We start from the raw sequence: 18,332 nt of genomic DNA on the forward strand, positions 1-18,332 counted from the left end.
TAGTTTGAATATTTAGAATTCAATATTCATCACAAATCAATAATTGATATCAGCACACTATAGTAGATAAAATAAATTACATTCATTTTTATTCAAAATTTGGCTACAACCCATTACATTCTCGTCCTATCTATAATCCATGACTACGCCCACTAGTTGTATGCCTCTTACTATTGAATGCCTGCCTAGACGACTGGGCACATTTCCTATCTCTAGATTGAAAATCCTAGAGTAAGGTAGACTCACTGTTTTTGGCGATCCCTTCACTTCTGGCGTCTTGGATTCTTCCTCCATGGAGTTGTCGGGAGTGGAATACAGCAGCTGAACCACGTAGTTGTTCTTGGGAGTCTCCGGTCCGATGATGAAGTTGTCCACCTCTGCCTCTGTCTCTTTGATCTCTCCATTGTCACTGGCTCCGTCCAACGATTCCTACAGATCAAACAAACAAAGTAAATAGTCAGTGGCTACATGTTTAAAAATACAGATTAAATCAATGATTGACTCAAGAAACTAACATAATCAAGTGTGCCTGTATGGAAGAGGAGCTGTTAAAGGCAATAGGACAAAGCCCTATGAATGAAATGTGTGGGCCTACAAAGGGCTTGTACTAATGTTACAGTGTGTAAATTATAATTCTGATAGTTTGCCCAAAAAAAATCAATTGAACAAGATTTGGTTTGGATAAAAAAAACTGCGAATGTCATGTCCTTTTTTGAATGATTTATCACTGAAAAAAATAATTGTTGACATACAATTCAATGTTTTAGACTAGAGTTAAAGTTTAGTTATAGAATAAAATCTAAAATGTTCAACAGAACAAAACCCATATCTAAATCAAGAGACAGTAAAATATTGGGCAAGATTCTACTATATCAGTCATGTAAAATTAATGCCATGCAAAAAATAATAGCATCCTTCAATAAAAGGCCGCACCCAAAAATGTGGCAACTCAGCATTCACCGGCCTACTAGTCACAATTATAAAAACATTAAAAATATTTAAACATTAGCATAACGCAGATGTTCCACAAGAATTTTTCCTAAGGCCAGGACTGCGGTGTCGCCACTTTTGTCTTGCCCTGGCCTTGTGAGGGGTTAAAATAACTTATTGTACATTCTTAATCAACAATTATTTTGTACAGTATAGTTATGTGAACACTTGCTAATAGTGATGATTAGCAATATCACTCCTGTTCTTATATCACTTATCATCCATTGCTTGTGAACAAAGAAGGGATGGATGGATATTTTAGGACCCCGATAAATATTGGCAATGGCACCACAAATGTGGAACATTTTACAATTGGTTTGTGACCGCAAGACAAAGTGTCAATGATCCCGTGGCAGTTAGACATGACGATGTTGATGATGACAACCCCCCCCCCCCCCCCAACCGCAACATAACCCTGGAGATGTTCACGATGATGTCACAATCAAGGATTATAGTGATGATGACATGTTGATTGGTACACATTACATTATAATTACTAATGCTAGTCCTGCTTTTCTACATATTTCTGTCATTTCATACATTAAGGAGCGAGACCTATGTCTGTATAAATTCAAATTGTAGCTTCCTTCTCTTGTACGTTTAAATTAATTGAGCCCATCCTTTGAATCTTAAGTCCCCTTTCTGTAAGCCCACTCTGCAAACCCCTCTTATAGGCCTAATTATCCGCCTTACATTTATGGTCTCAAGCTAGAAAATGTGGTTCTAAAACTTACAGCAGCCTCGGAATCGTCTTTGTTTTGTATGTCTGAAGATGTAACCTCTTCTAAGTGTTCACCAGAAGTGTCATGACTCACAGATATTACCTAAAACATCACATTTACTTCAATTACATTAAATCACAAAAATAAATGGCATCGTTTTTGTTCAAACACCATAATTGTTCAATGTGTTGTTTTTGTTCTGTGCACACTAGGTGATAGTGTTTATTTCTCCACTGATAAATAATATTCCATTTACTAGTACAAGTTTTAACTTCTTAATAACATAAGCGTTTTTAAGACACGCTCTGTAGACCTGGTAATATGTATAAAAGACATAACATTAGGCTCTCACTTTGATTAAGTTTCATTCAGACTTTGGAAATTTTTGATGGCCAATTGTGTATGACACACAAACTAGAAAATGGGAACATTATTGTCCATAAACAAACAAACAAATCACAGCCTGTACACAGACTTATAATCCTATTGTAAAATCTAAAAGTTTTTATGTGTGTTATGGTTATACTTTCACTTTGAGCGCTTGTGTTGATGAAAAGATGTTTCACTGGTTATAGGGCAGATTTTACGATTTGTGCTTTCAGTTTGGTTGTAAAGAACAGCTACTGATTATATAAATTCAAATGCAGTGTTGGACTGCAAACACCACCCGTCCCATTTCCGCTGCCTCACGGGGTTGACTCCCCTTGTATTTTGTACTTGAGCGCCTTTATATGGCTCGCTAGGACAGTTGATGCAACCCGCATGATGGGACATAATGTTTTTGAGTTGACATAGGTACTAGTAGCAATCGGCCAAGTGCCAGCTTAGATGTCACGAGCTATACACTAGTGGTAAACAGAACCACTCAATCTACATCAACCGGATAAAACTAACTTTGAAACAATCTTTAGCTTATCATTAAGGAAGATAAACCAATATAGAAGTATTTTTAAACATGTGCCAAGGCAAACAATACTGACCCCACCACCAGCCACGATCATGTTGACTGTCTGACTGTCCAGTTCAGTGATGGACTGTTGCTCCTCCATGGTGTCAGAGTCTTGTAAGTTGGTCAATGACGACTGTTCCTGCTCTCCGTCCTGTCCGTCCTGCTCCTAGTCAAACACAGAAACATTGAATGTTATAGAACTCTACAATACTGCTGATCCCACCATCAGCCACTATCATATTGACCAACTGACTGTCCAGGTCAGTGATGGAATGTTGCTCCCCCATAGTGTCAGAGTTGTGTAGGTTGGTCATTGACGACTGCTCCTGGTCAATGCTCCTGAGGCAAATACAGTACTGTATATATGGGTGCATATTCATAGATGATGACGAAAAATTACTGTAACGCCCCAGGGATAACGCTGCGGTGTTGATGCTGGGTGGGGGAGATGAAATTAGCTTGGATAATCGGAGTTCTACCGCAAAAAAATCACGATTGCCGATCCGGACTAACGGGAGTTCGGACAAGGCCAATTCGGATGAACGAGAGTCTACTGTATCTTGTGGACTGTCTGACTACCCAGTTCAGTAATGGATTGTTGCTCCTCCATATTGTCAGAGTCTTGTTGGTTGGTCAAAGACTTCTGCTCCTGATCTCCGTCCTGCTCCTGGTCAAACACAGAAACATTCAAGGTTGTAGAACTGTACAATACTGACCCCTACAATCATGTCGACTGTCTGACTGTCCAGCTCCGTGACGGACTGCTGCTCCTCCATGGTGTCAGCGTCTTGTAGGTTGGTCAATGACTTCTGCTCCTGCTCTCCATCCTGCTCCTGGTCAAACACAGAAACATTCAAGGTTGTAGAACTGTAAAATACTGACCCCTACAATCATGTCGACTGTCTGACTCTCCAGCTCCGTGATGGACTGCTGCTCCTCCATGGTGTCAGCGTCTTGTAGGTTGGTCAATGACTTCTGCTCCTGCTCTCCATCCTGCTCCTGGTCAAACACAGAAACATTCAAGGTTGTAGAACTGTACAATACTGACCCCTACAATCATGTCGACTGTCTGACTGTCCAGCTCCGTGATGGACTGCTGCTCCTCCATGGTGTCAGGGTCTTGTAGGTTGGTCAATGACTTCTGCTCCTGCTCTCCATCCTGCTCCTGGTCAAACAAAGAAAAATTTCATGTTTTTAAACTTTACAAAACTGTTCCCACTTAATGAAAGGTTACAGATAATGAATACAGTTTTTTATGAATAAACTTAACTCTGCAGGAATAATTGTTCTGGGTTTTATCAAATGCTTGTGAGATTCCTATTTTTAATACATTTTATTTTAGTTGAATTAATTAAAAGCCAAAATACATTGCTCACCATATTGGGATGAAATTTGCAAACACCACTTATTTCAAATAAATTATGAAATTAGAACCAAGAAATAATCCAGAGTTAGAGTAACAAGAGCTTACAGTACGTCCAAAGTGCGCGCTGATTCAGATTCAGATTTTCGGCGCAGGAATGGCACTTGCATTTAAATCGAAGTGTTCATAGTGGCCGCCGGTTTCCGAGCCGGCGAGCAGGCACCTGCTTACCGGAATGAATTCTTCATTCTGGTTTCAGATTCCGATTCAGATTTTGCTTGTACGCATGCTATTTGAAAAAATAAATTCTAGTTTTTATAGTAAAGTATTTAATTTTTTCATCCTTACTTTTAGGGTTACCACTAACAACTCTGCACGAAAATTGTTCTTTTTTTGTCTAGGTAACAAAAGTTTCTTACAATACGATGTCCAAATTTAACAACAAGTTTCTGTGGTTTTGGGCTCCATTCAACGCAATATAGAAAGAAGCTCTATCAATTCTAGATATGGAAAAAGATATATATAATATCATGAACACCATTTTTCTCTGACTGTAACTTCACAACAGTTTAAGACGTTGTAATTTTACACCTCAATTCCTCATCAGACAATTTCATAACAACGACCAACATGCTTCTTTGGTAACCAAGTCAGTAGCGGCGGGGTATTTTCTGCTTCCACTGTGGCCACCAACAAAATATCTGACTTAGATTAACCACGCGCCGAAAATCTGAATCTGATTCTGAATCTGAATCTGCCTGCACTCTCGAACGTACCGTTGGCCAATCCACCTTGTAATACCAAGTTTTTAATCGCTAATTTATAACAATGAACTCTACATAAAATATTCCATTTGTTGGTAAAAATTTGTTCCACACAGTATAAGGACTAAAATATAATTGGTATATCTGTATCAAGATCAAGTTAGTTTTCCCACCCCTTCTTTGCAACAAGATATGACTATAGAATACATATATATTACTCCTCTGCGATGTCCATATAAAAAAAATAAAAAACTTATAGTTCGGCCGCTTAGAAAACGACCTGCACGCTAATGCTAAACCAATGCTGGAGGAGGTCGCTTTCTAAGCGGCCGAACTATAGTTTTTAGTTTCAATGATATCATCATAAATAAATGGACTGGATTAACAGAAAATTTCATTGGATTGTTATGAACTTTCTATATCAAAGTGATAAATTTAGTTAGATCAAGGGTCTTCTTCACCCCTACGAAAACAATAAAAACCTGCCTTGGATTATGACCCTTGCTCCAGATGGAATGTGTAAAGACATAATGTTAAAACTTTTTCCCCTTGAAGATTAATGTTGGTTCTAGGGCCCTCATACATGATAATATACAAGAAAATCAATAGTATAAGAAGTACAGAAAAAAACGTAAATTGGGTCACTTTTAAACACTGTTAAACTAATTATTTTCTTTTTCAATTTTTTGAGGTAAAAGAGCTCTAGTATAACTATTCAACTACATTGATGCCAAATTACAATAAAACATCTGTTGAAAAACGACGAAATGGGGGACGAAATTAACATGGTTTGTCGGAAGCTACTGCGCTACTAGCCTTTTACAAAACTTGGCTCAGGCAGCAGATTAATTAATTACTAACGTGTCAGGCATCCAGTTCAGATCGTGGCAATGTCACCCGATACCGTGTGTGCGACAGGCCTGTTCGTTGTGTCTTCGTTAGTAATTGTAAAATGTTATTCGTGTTCGTGTTATGTGTTTCAACTATGACGACGCTACTTCAGCTGAATGTTCAACGTCTGACGATGGCATTATAATGCCGAAACGGCCGTAACTCAAGTTACAACAGATTGAGCTGTAGACGAAGGTAAATACCTATTTTTAATTAACGTGTCAATTTGAATTTTATAGTCGTGGTGTTTACAATGTTTTCAGAAAGGCGCGCATAATGACCCCACGCAACCCGTCTGTCCTCAACACCTTACCCCCCAAGGCCATAATCCCCAAAACGCAACTACACCGAGGGTGATGAAGACTCTTAAGTGTCTGCTAAGATTGTATGATAAAATTTCCTCGATTTTACTGTAAGGATAAAGGACACTACCTATTGCTTTTGCTGCAACCTTAGGAGACTTCATGAGCAAACTCAAGAGATAATTTAAATTACTTTACACTTTATTAGTATAATGTAGTTAAAAAACTTATAGTTTTTATATCAATTCTTTCCAAAGCAAGAATATTTTAACCAACCTGAAGTAAACAGGTTTGGCCCAACAGGCCCCCAATAAATAATCAACCAACCTCATTCTCAGTTCTAGCCACTTCCACAGAGGGTTTATCTCCATCTGTTGTCATCTCTACTTCCACCTCTTGCATATGTATACCTGAAAAACATCAAATATGGTTTAAGTTTGTGCAAACAAGTAGAAATTGGGATGGATGAGTGTCTATTTAAGAACCCGATGTATTTAGAGAATCTACATGAATACTCTGTATTAATAAAACTACGGGTGCGTGAGGGATCATATATTTTTAAGCGAGAATTTCAGAATGGCAGAATCAAAGCGCAATCTTTAATCTAACAAGAAACAATAAACAAAAATTAATTAGGGTTAAACAGCAGATGATAAAAGAGTTTCTTTTAAGGCCAACCAAAAAAGTTAGTTCCGGTTATATAAAAAAAAAAAAACTGTGTTTTTTTGTTCTTGCAAATTTTGACATTTAAGTGAATACGGGGGACAGAATAGGGTACTGGGGCAAAATTAGAATTATTGGTTATAATTGATTAATTATATGTATTTATAGTCAATGGTGGAATCGATCACATTTGATTATAAGCCGGACATTATAATCTCGGGATGTAATAGATAAATAATATTAAATACTTTATTTAGTAGATGTTCAAGGGTATAGTTTACATTTTAAACACAACTTATTTGATACAGAAAATATTTTATTTAAACTATGATGTAGAGGTTTTAAAACATAGGCCTGAATGAAAATTGATTTAATATGTCCAAGTTGTACTGTGAAAAGATTTGATTTAATTTGCAGTGTTAACCTTTAGGATAGTGGGTACCTTGATACATTATAAAGATGAAAATGCTAAGCATTGAATAGCACACCAGCTCTGCAGTAGCCTATCTTTTGTGCAGTGTCCTTGATTATTTGAATTTCAATGGTAATTTTGTTATGTATAATTATATAAATATAATATTCTTATAGTTTCACTCGTCTTGTTTTAGATAGATAATATAAATAAATATCAATCCACTTTCAGGTAATTTCAATCCATTTGGCTGAAATAAATGAATTTTAGCGAATTTCCCTATAGGGAAGTAGCTATTACCGTAGGTCTCATGGTAAGACCTAGGCCCGGGACCGATTTACTTTTTCATTTTGATGTCCCCAGAGGCCAAAAACACCATTCGTTCAAATTTTTATATATCTATATATAGATATATATATATATATATATATATGCACGATAACTTGAGTAATTTTTGTCTGATTTTGATAAAATTTGGTTTGAAGGTGTAAGGCGGGATAAACTCGAACGAGTTCGCGAACCAGCATGATCGGACTATGGGAACGGGGGTTTACGGGGGTTTTATGGGGTAAAAATGGGTTTTTCCCATTTTTGACCAAAAAAAAATAAAATTTTGCAAAATCTTTTCAAACCATTTTGTAGAGCTTAAAAAAACAAATAATTTAGTATATTGAAGTGTTACTATGCGCCTAATGGTTACGGAGAAAATTCCAAAAAAATTTAAATTTTAAATTCCCATGTTATTCTTATGGAGAATGAGTAAACTGTTGTAGTTTGCTTGTTTATAAACATTTTTTGATCAAATTTGGAAAATGTTTTTATTTCTTACTAACTATTAACATTTTACAAAAAAAAAGTTTTACCCTCCCTGATGCAGCAAACCTAAGTACCTGTTAAAATAATTCTATTTAAATAGGAAATAAATGTTAAATTTTTAAGTAGACATTTTAGTGTAAATCCAATCAGACATATGGAAATTCGCTTAGTCTGCAGGTTTGCTGCGGCGGGGGTATTATAGCCTATTTTTAATTGAAAATGTTTTTAAAACTTATGTCATTTTTGGCTTGATAAAAAAAGTTATTACTGTACTTTTATCTTTATAATAATATATAGGCTATATGTATGAGCTAATGTTTATCTTCTTTTGCAAGCGTAAATGTAGGGACAGTAAAAGATAAAAATATAAATTTTGTAAACATTGAACTCCTAAAGGTAGGCCTATACAAAATCATGTCCCACTCTAGTACCAAATATAAATCCATTTAAACTTGCTCATCCAATGCAATGAAGTAACTTTTTGTCAATTTAATTTGAGAATGACGTTTTTATTAAAAAATTGCTTCTGTTTTATTCCAAGCAAACTAGATTAAATTACCGGACATATCTGGCTCTTCCATTTCCACGTTGTTTTCTTCCTTTTCCTCAGGAATTTCTTCTTTTATCTCTCCTAGGCTAATGCTGCTACTGTCCACTTCCTCCACTACCTCAGTGGATGATATTTCTACTGTAGAAACCGGTTCAGGCTGCATTGCAGGGATTGAATCTTCTTCAATTGGTTCTGAAACCATAATCCCATTCAAATTATCCATAACAAGACTTGTTTATTTTAAAACTCTTAAATAATTTGTTTTCATACAGTCACCTGACAAAGTGGCCTTCCTTGCAGTGATTATAGCACAGAAAGTTCATAATTGCTACATTTACTTACTTTTGCCACACTCTTTTTACTTTTGCTGCACTTTTTCTTCCACACTCTAGTATTCCAACCAAACAACAAAATGGTGTGTTTATTAGGCAGGTGTGTGTAAGCTTGAAAATAAGTTGGCATCACTTAAAGGATACTGTATTACGACTATGATCAGATAGTGCAGTGTTTCCCAATTCGTTCAATGTTTGGATTTAACTTAACATAAAACCGTGTTCTACATATTTATATGATTTATAGTAACTGTAGGAAAAGTGCAATGTGTAACACAGGTGCAAACTGCCTTTGCTACTCTCGAGAAACTTTCCACACTGGCCTACGGATTGTGCGTAAACATGTCTCTCATGTGCAGCAAAGTGCCACTTCGCCCACTAGTTACACAAATAACTATTGCAAACCATTTCAGGCTATAAAAATGAAGAAGAAGAAACATCCATTAGATTTTTTCTAAGATTGAAATTTTACAATGTAAGGGTCACATATTTGAGCTTCTCAACGGAAAGATGTACTATTCCGCCTAATCCAAACACTTGTTAAGTAGATTGAATTTATAAAGAAAAAGCCACCAAATTTTTACAAAAAAAGTATGACTTGCATTGTAAATGTCCTACTCTTTTGCATTAAAATATATCAATAACATAATTTTCTTAACTTACGGTTATAGAATCTTTCTTTATTTCCACAATCAATGACATAAATAAACCTACGACATAGTTTTTTAAAATATTTTATTTTATTTGTTTGGATCAGCTATCTGAAATTGTGAAATAAGCATTTAGCAGTTCTGACTGTTTACATTGAAATTTCAACGAAAAGGTAAACAAAGAGATTGTGAATTTTCTCGTGATTCCATGGAGACCAATTAATATTTACTTTGAGAACCTCACCTCAAAACTTTGGACATCCAAGGGACGGAGTCCGAGAGGAACTCAGGAAAGTGAATAGTCCTATGACATTCCTAGGTATGTGGACGATCTTTGTGCTTAATTTGGGGTGTAATGGTTTACTATTTTAGTCGTGGCAGCCGGACAGACAGACACCACCTAAATTTTATAATAGTATATGGATAGTTTAGATAGATATGACTTGTGAAGAAAGTTTGGATCGCCAGAATTTAATCCCCCTGGAATTTTACCCCCTTGGCTAAAGCAGATGTCACTATGACATAGTAACCTGAGCGCTCTAAAGTTTGTTCATGGGCGGAATTTTATCCCCGCAGATTTGGGAGTCTAATGAAAATAGACAGAGCGTGATAAATTAGATTAGCAATAAAAACCAGAATTTTCCCCCTGTCCATATAGGGTAACTAGCATTTAGGCAACTGTAGATATACAGCTCAGATTCCCCCCCCCCCCCCGGATTTTTACCCCCGGAATTTTATCCCCTGTGCTGATATAGAAATTAGTGGATAATATATTTTTTTTATTTTAGTTTTGATTGATTTTGACCATTTTTGTATAAAATAGCCTTAGATCTTAATTTATTTGTAACCTCAACCAAGTAAACAGGTTTCGCTGTTTAGTTCTGATATTCGAGTTTCGGAATTCAACTTTTTGGGCAAACTGTTAGTTAATATGTATGTAAACAAACTGAGTAGCCTAATCAAATGATAATAGGGTAAATATTTCTTAAGCGATTTATTATACAGCCGTGGAAAAACAATTTATTTCATTTCCGTTGTACTATGTCTTGCCTTCTAAAGACATTGCACAATTTATTTTTATTTCTTCATACAAAAACCATGGGTTTCCTTACAGTAGTCAACACAACAATTGGTTGAATACTTCGTACCGGATGCCTACAACTACATTTTACAACAGGTCTTTCGATGATCATTTTTAGTCCTAACTATCAATAGCTCATGGTTTGTGCCTGAAGAAATAATGAGGCATATTTTGTTATTGTTAAAACACAAACGAGGGAAATTGTTTTTCCTAGGTCGTTAAACAAATGCATATTTTGTTATTGTTAAAACACAAACGAGGGAAATTGTTTTTCCTAGGTCGTTAAACAAATGTTCAAAACAATTATTATTCATATGGGCTACTCAGTTTGTTTGGATACATATTGACCAACAGTTGGCCCCAAAAGTCAAATCCTGAAGCTCGAATCTCTAAATTAAAATGCAAAACCTCTTTCATTAGTTGAGGTTACAAAGATAGGCTACCTACTTAATAATAAAATGTTTACCAATAAATTAAAACTGAAAGAAGAAAATTAATTATTTTCACTAATTTCTATATCTGGCCAGGCGGTAAAATTCTGGGGGTAAAAATCCGGGCCATACATTTTGAGCTGACCTCATGAAGGGCGCAAAATTCCAGCCCGTACAGTCTCGGTTTTATAATTTGATGTGTTCTGATTAAATTCACAACGGTGAAAGTATACATTTAATTCTACCTGTAATATATTGATCTGATGTTGTGCAACTCAAAAGTTCACGGCCGGAACTATACCCCCTGGTTTGTGATGTCAGTTTTGCTTAGGGTAAAATTCTAGGGGGATAAATTCCGCTACACCAAAAGTATTTGATCTATAAGTTTACTAGTATTAATTAGTTTATTGTTTGGCAACATTTGGCTAGAAATATACAGGGTGATTGATATAAGTGTGCCAGCCGTTTTATTCGAAAACTATAAGAGATATCAAAAAAAGTTAAATGATAAGTGCCATGGATTTTCTATTTGAAAAATTTTAGTCAAGTCAAAAAAATTATTTTAGCCGCCATTTTTCCAATATGGCCGCCAATGTTGATTTTTCTTATAGAACACCTTGTATTTTATGATGTATTCTGGTAGAAAAAGGAATTTTAAGACGATTTTCTGCTTGTGATTTTTTTCATAAACCTAACCGTTTCAAAGATAATAATGGTTAAAGTTTTGAAATTTCTGCATGAGAAAGAGGTTCGATAAAGGCCTAAGCAAGCATGCCAGCTGTTTTGTTCGAAAACCATTCAAAATTTCACAACTTAAACCATTATTGTCTTTGAAACGGTTAGGTTTATGAAAAAAATTACAAGAATAAAATCGTCTTAAAATTACATTTTCTACCGGAATACATCATAAAATACAGGGTGTTCCATAAGAAAAATCAAAGTTGGCGGCCATATTGGAAAAATGGTGGCCAAAATAATTTTTTTGACTTGACTAAAATTTTCTTAATAAAAAATCCAAGGCACTTACCATTTAACTTTTTTTGATATCACTTATGGTTTTCGAATAAAACGGCTGGCACACTTATATCAATCACTCTGTATATAAAGTGTACATTTGATTAAAAACTCAAATTTTGTTTATCTTCTATACTGTACACTGACTTGGGCTAAAGCCTTTAATGAAGTGAAGAATGTGCACTGAACAATTAAACCTAACTCACATAACCCTTAATTCTTTGTTTAAAAGGCTTGGTTGATTTTCTTTTCGATGGGGAGAACAGGTTTGACTGTACAGTGGGAGAGTCTTCTCACCAATTAGATACACACAGAAAAATGTAATTAGTGTATGTAAATATAAATGTATTTCCTATTAAGAAGACCCACTGACTGTATACGTAAGCCTGGTGCTCCTTTCAAAAGTTAAATCAAAATCAATCATATTGCAGTCATTTTTCTAAACAATTTGTAATTATTATGTACAATGACACAGACAAAATTTACCACACATTTGAAATAATGAATATAAATTCAGAACAACATAATTGAGTTTGATAGTGTCACAAAGCCTGATATTATCAAAATGAATCATAACAATAATAAGGGAAATAAAGTGTGAACTAAATAGTATATTTCGTGCCTAGGGCCGAAAATGAGGTTTTGCCGGCTCGAGATAGTTTTTAAGTTTGAGACGAAGTCGAGAACTTAAATCGATCGAGAGCTGCAAAACCATTTCGGTCCGTGGTACGAACGCTATTTTTCACCACACTAAAGGCCTACCGTATTACCACTATTCACCACTATAATAATGCACACTGATAGTCAACACAACTACAACTTTAAGGTTAAGATAAGAAATAATTTGAGGAATCTGCAAAAATAAAAATAAATAGTAGCTAGGCAACGGTGTCAATATCACAATTTTATTGCAATGCTATGGATTTTTATTGTGTATTTAAAATGCATTCATGTTTTAAGTACCGTAAGTAAAGCGGACAGCTGATTTTGTGCCCCGGCCTGTAAAAACCTGCTCAGTCCCCAAATTACGATGACAGCTGGCATGGCCAGCAAAACTAACTTTCAGCCACCAATTAACTACATACAGCCAAAAACATAATAGTGTGGTGAAAACATATGTAGGGCCTGTTGGAAAATTGAACAACAATTAATTTTTCCTACAGTCACCCGACAAAGTTGGCTTCCTTGTACTGTTTATAGTACAGAAAGCTGCTAATTGCTGCATATTTATACTTTGCCGTACGGTTTATACTTTGCCGCACATCAGGATTCCAACGAAACAACACAAAACAGCGTGGTTCTATTATGCACGTAATCCGTGTACGCTTGGAAATAGGTTGGCAACACTTAAAGATAATAATACTATGAGCAGCTGATTGACTATTATAACTACGATTTAACCTGTCATTTCGTGTTTATAGTTTCGGTATTTCTGAACTTTCTGGACTTTTCTTTTAAACGTTTTTAAAAAATTCCTACGATCTTAATAAACAATAAAATACCTTTAAAGCATTTTTTTAGGCGCGGAAACCACTTCAAATTACAAAAACATACGGAACTATATTCTCAAAACGCGGAGCACATTTCTTGCCGAGGAAAAATAGCGGAGTGATACGGACCGCGGGTACTACTTTCTCTAAGGCACCATTTGTGTTGCCAGCTGAACCTAAAAATGTGTCGTATAGTGTTTGAAAGACTAATTATTTATATGCTTTATAGTGACTGTAGGAAAAATATAATGTGTAACAGGAGTGAAAAAGGCCTTTGCTGCACTCGAGATCATTCCGAGTAAACATTGAATGCTCGTAAACATTGCTCTCGTGTGCAGCAAAGTGCCACTTTCACCACTAGTTACACAAATAACTATTGTATCTTCAACTACATGCACCTGTGTGCATGGAGGTTTCTAAAAACAGTCCAAAGGAAAAATTACTGCAAATTATGCTAGTCACTTTTACACCTTTTATAAAATTCAAAAAATTCCCTGTTACCTAACTAATTCTATGGGAATACTCTCTATAGATATTTCTTCCTTATGGAACAGCTTAAGGCAACGTGATTTAATGTTAATTATGTCTGGTTATAAAACAAGCATAAGTTGTTTTTGTGATTTTGATAATATTTTCAGATTTTTTTATTTAACCAATTTGAAAGATATTCTAGCGAAATAAAACTATATTTAAAATCAATGATTGTCCAATGTTTTACGTATTACGACCAACAGAATGAAACACAAATCTTAAAATCCACCCTGAAATAAGAGTAGAACATTTTAGTCGGTACTAGTGCTCACTTCAAAAACATAAAAACAAGCTTCATGTTTTACAAAAGGATGAGAAGTTACTGTACCATTTAACGTACCAGTGCTAAATCTTCTTGATGGATTAAATTTAAATATCACTTACCATAAAGCCTAAACTTATCAACAACTAATTAATTGGGTATAGAAAGACTGGTCAGCCAAACAATCAAGATAGTCAAGTTTGTTCACTTTCACATTCCATCTGCATGTTTGAGGCAGGATCAGATTTGTTTGTTTGCTTTTCAGTCTCAATATTGCCATTGGCTTCTAGTAATTTCCCTGGGATTAGTGAAAGTTCCATAAATTTAAATTTAAAATTGTTTGTGTTTATTCTCATGGATAATTAATAACCTAACTATTGTAGTTTGTTTCACAAATTATATTTCCGTTATCAATAATTTACACTGTGTATGTCTAATGTTTGTTGATGTTTTTAATGTTTTTACAATTTAATTTAATGCAGGCAACTCTCAATCTGTGATATTGATTATATCTACTGTGATTGATATTATTCTATGTTATTATTTAAACCTCTAACTGGCAATGGGTGAACTTGAACTATGTAGTGGAAAGGCATTTTTGGTGATTTTGCAGTCATATTTTTGAAAATGTATATAAACTAAACCAATATGCACTATGTTAACTAGTTGTGTTAAATGTAGGCTGAATTGACTCCCCTACATGAATAAATATGGTTATAAACGCAAATATAAATAAATAAATATTTTATACTGTTTTATATGAAATGCTGCTGCGCCTTTTTCATGTCGCGATCAAATCGTTTGTTCACATGACGAAATGTTCGATAAACGCTCTATCTACTATCTATTATTTTAGGGTTATTTTTTTTTATTTGTACTTTATGTACTTTCTTGCTATATAACCAGGGGTTGAGCTATTGTATGATGAGATTGTTTTCTTTGGTTAACACGTTCGCTACCCAGCGACGCACATTTGCGTCGGTCCGGTCACTCCTACAGACCAAAAGGAATGATCATGACGTTGCTTACAGACCAAGTGATATAGGAATAACATTGCCGACAGACCAAAAGAGAAATATAGTTTAAATGGACTAATTGACTTCATATTAACCTTAAGTGAATTAGTAAGCAATAAATATTGTTTTTATTTATCGTTTTGAGCAAATTTTAAAACGCCGCATATATGCGTCGGTCAGTCTATTTATAGAAATCCAGTTAAAAAGATTACATTTTCGTTTCAATAGACCAGGCGACGCACGTAAGCGTCGTTGTAAATTTGGTTGTTTCAAGCTTTTACACAAACAAATAAAGAAACTCCACTAAACACTAGCCAAAACTGCAATGGTTATAACGTTTACATCTGTTCTGTGATGTCGGGGAATACACAATGTAAACAACAATGTTGCCTACTGCTGTGTGACGTAACCAATCGTCATATCCACAGACCAAGCGACGCACATTTGCGGCAGATATCCCTCTAGACCGATACGATAAAATCAGGGCTTTCAAATAGACCGTTGCTAAGAAATATGCTGATTATTAACATTGAACACCGACGCAACTGTGCGTCGTTAGTCTATTTCAATGTGACCAGCTGACGCAAATATGCGTCGGTGGTCTATTGTGAGAAACGAGTCGACGCACAATTGCGTCACTGGTCTATGAGAACGTAAATTCCATATAATTGAGGTAGCGAACGTGTTAAACGAGGTATAAAATAACTGAAATAGGATTGTTTTCAGCTGATCCATAAGAATAAAAAATATGGCTTACGTTGAATCCTTGTAATAACGTTATAACTATTGACTGTATCACCTACTGACGTACTGTGCGATGTTCATGTTTGTGGGATTGAAATTTGAAGCCGTTGCGGCAGCAGCAATGGGGTGCTTTGTTGCAGGAATGGTCTGAGGCCTGGATAGCCAGTTTATTTTCAGTCCCGCAAACGTGAGCTCAATACTATTTCAATATATAACATTGCTACAGTGTTTAAGACGGCATTTAAGGCTAGAACCAAGTAGATAAAAAAAACTTGCAATAATAAATTTGTATTGTCAAAATGGTGTTCAAGCACTTAACATTTAGACCTGATTTAGTATTTGGTACTTTGGTATTAGGACCGACCACACCAATAAATCGACTTCCAAATAAGATTTTAATTATCTTTAATAAAAAATTTTCCTAACCTAAGCTAAAAATCCAGTGAAGTTGTTTCAGTAAGTACAAGGTGAGTAGAAGTATGCCGTATTGCCGCACTATATATTCTTATGACATGCAATGGTTATATAGACCTGGTCTTTATACTTAACATACGGTACCTGAGACAAGGTAATTTTGCACTACGTTCATCACACTGTGTATGATGCCAAATAGACAACAACCCTGAACCGTAAGTAGATTATTATGAAACCAGAATTGCCTAGCCCGATTCATACACACTGAACCTATTTATCAAAATAGGCTATGTAACTATATGAAAAAAAAAAAATTACATATAAAAAATTTAGTCCTATTTCACTTTCTTGTCCAAACATTAATCTTTGGTTGGTTTGTTCGTTGTTTCACTAACAAATTTTGAAATTTAATAAAGAGATCACAAAATGTAAAATTAAATCCACCAAGAGATCAGAGATCATAGATGGATCTCTTGGCTACGCCCACACAACTTTTTTGAGGAAGTGTATGTAAGTATTCATATTCTTTACTATTAAGTTAGCCTACCTCACAAACAATAACAAGTTTGTAAAAAAAAACTAATTTTATTATAAAAAAACACACACAGATAAAAAATATTTTTTTCTAACATATCATTTTACAAAAACATCAAAATAAGTTCTTCATGATACATGATTTTTCATGTTTTATGAGAATTCTATCACTTTTCAATAAAGTCAGTTGACCCACATACTGAAACAGATTTTAGAACAACATACATTTATCCTCAATTAGATGATCAATTAGTCTTACATATTGTATCTATAATAGACCAACCTTGTTCTTGTAGAAAAAAGTCTTCAGCAAACGATTTCTTTAACAGTCGAAAGTCAAAAATCGTCTTGGGTGGAAAGATTGTACCTTTTATCTATATGTTAAACTTTGCATTGCATATTACATTTTGTGAACAATGATTCTTTGGTTATGTTTCTGAACTACAATTGAAGGTCATGTCACACTGACATCCGCCGCTACCACCGAGAGACGTTAGCGAGCAGACGTTTTACAACGAGCCAATCCACAATGAAATTATCGCACCCATGTAGGAGTTTTAAGGTAGGAGGGGTCAAGCTCATATCGGCGATCACAGCGCTGTCGCTTAAAATCTTGGCCACTGGTAGTAAGTAGTGAACAAGGATAAAAAGATGTCGTCCGATGTACATTTTGGTGCAACCACTATTTCCAACGAAATAGTGTTCCGTGGGTGGACAACAATTCTAGTAGTGAGCGATTTTTCTCGTCCACCGCGGTAGCGAGCTCGGTGTGTCATGACCTTAAGGTAGCTGAAGTTACAAAGCTCAACCTAGAGTTTAAGAATAGACAGCACTATCAATCTAAGTATCATCTAGAACTACATGATACAATGATCCAACGCCAGAGACACATTGTAACAAATTGATACCAGCTGATTTTACAACCTCAATCCAATTTCAGTTGTCGTTTACAGTTGTAGCTTTAGAATCACTCTTTCACTAGAATATGTCTGTACCAGAAAATGGCCTTGACTTACTGTGTCTCAATTAAAATGTTCAATTTTTCATTGTAATAGGTACCTATTACTATTACATGATTACATTCTTTAACGAGATAAACTGTTGACAAAACCAAGTGTGTTCTTTAAACTCAGAAATAGTATCTTGTTAAGACGGATTTGTATTCAGATGGCATTTTAAGGCTTAGAATACAAGTACCTTTTTTAACAGGTGAGCTGAAGAGCACTGTTGGTTCAATCTGTTTTGCCGGGGACTCCAGAAGTCTTGAGAGCGTAGGTGAATCTGCAACAGAATTTTAAATAAAAAAATGCTAAATGCAGTAGGCTACTCTATCTCCCATTTTTTCTTTTATAAGATAAAATGATAGCTGTAGGCCTTGATCACTTGTTAAATAACATTTGTAAAATCGCTT

General features: G+C 35.2%; 1 protein-coding gene across 2 annotated transcripts in view; it reads right to left on the minus strand.

Annotated features, from left to right (window-relative positions):
- LOC128993534 (bromodomain-containing protein 8-like) overlaps positions 1 to 18,332 on the minus strand; it is a 46,456-nt gene that overhangs the window by 20,141 nt on the left and 7,983 nt on the right. Inside the window, exons 7-13 of one of the 2 annotated variants that reach the window (XM_054417505.1) lie at positions 18,119 to 18,202; positions 8,432 to 8,614; positions 6,309 to 6,391; positions 3,710 to 3,826; positions 2,693 to 2,827; positions 1,725 to 1,814; positions 247 to 429 (exon numbers count right to left, since the gene is read on the minus strand). In XM_054417505.1, coding sequence (XP_054273480.1) covers positions 247 to 429; positions 1,725 to 1,814; positions 2,693 to 2,827; positions 3,710 to 3,826; positions 6,309 to 6,391; positions 8,432 to 8,614; positions 18,119 to 18,202 — 875 coding nt within the window. The remainder of the gene's footprint in view (positions 1 to 246; positions 430 to 1,724; positions 1,815 to 2,692; positions 2,828 to 3,709; positions 3,827 to 6,308; positions 6,392 to 8,431; positions 8,615 to 18,118; positions 18,203 to 18,332) is intronic. The other variant, XM_054417506.1, reaches the window with a different exon arrangement.

Source organism: Macrosteles quadrilineatus, unplaced genomic scaffold (genome assembly GCF_028750875.1).
Source record: "Macrosteles quadrilineatus isolate MER2022 unplaced genomic scaffold, UCM_ALF_1.0 Scaffold_4__1_contigs__length_99947679, whole genome shotgun sequence".
Lineage (NCBI taxonomy): Eukaryota > Metazoa > Arthropoda > Insecta > Hemiptera > Cicadellidae > Macrosteles > Macrosteles quadrilineatus.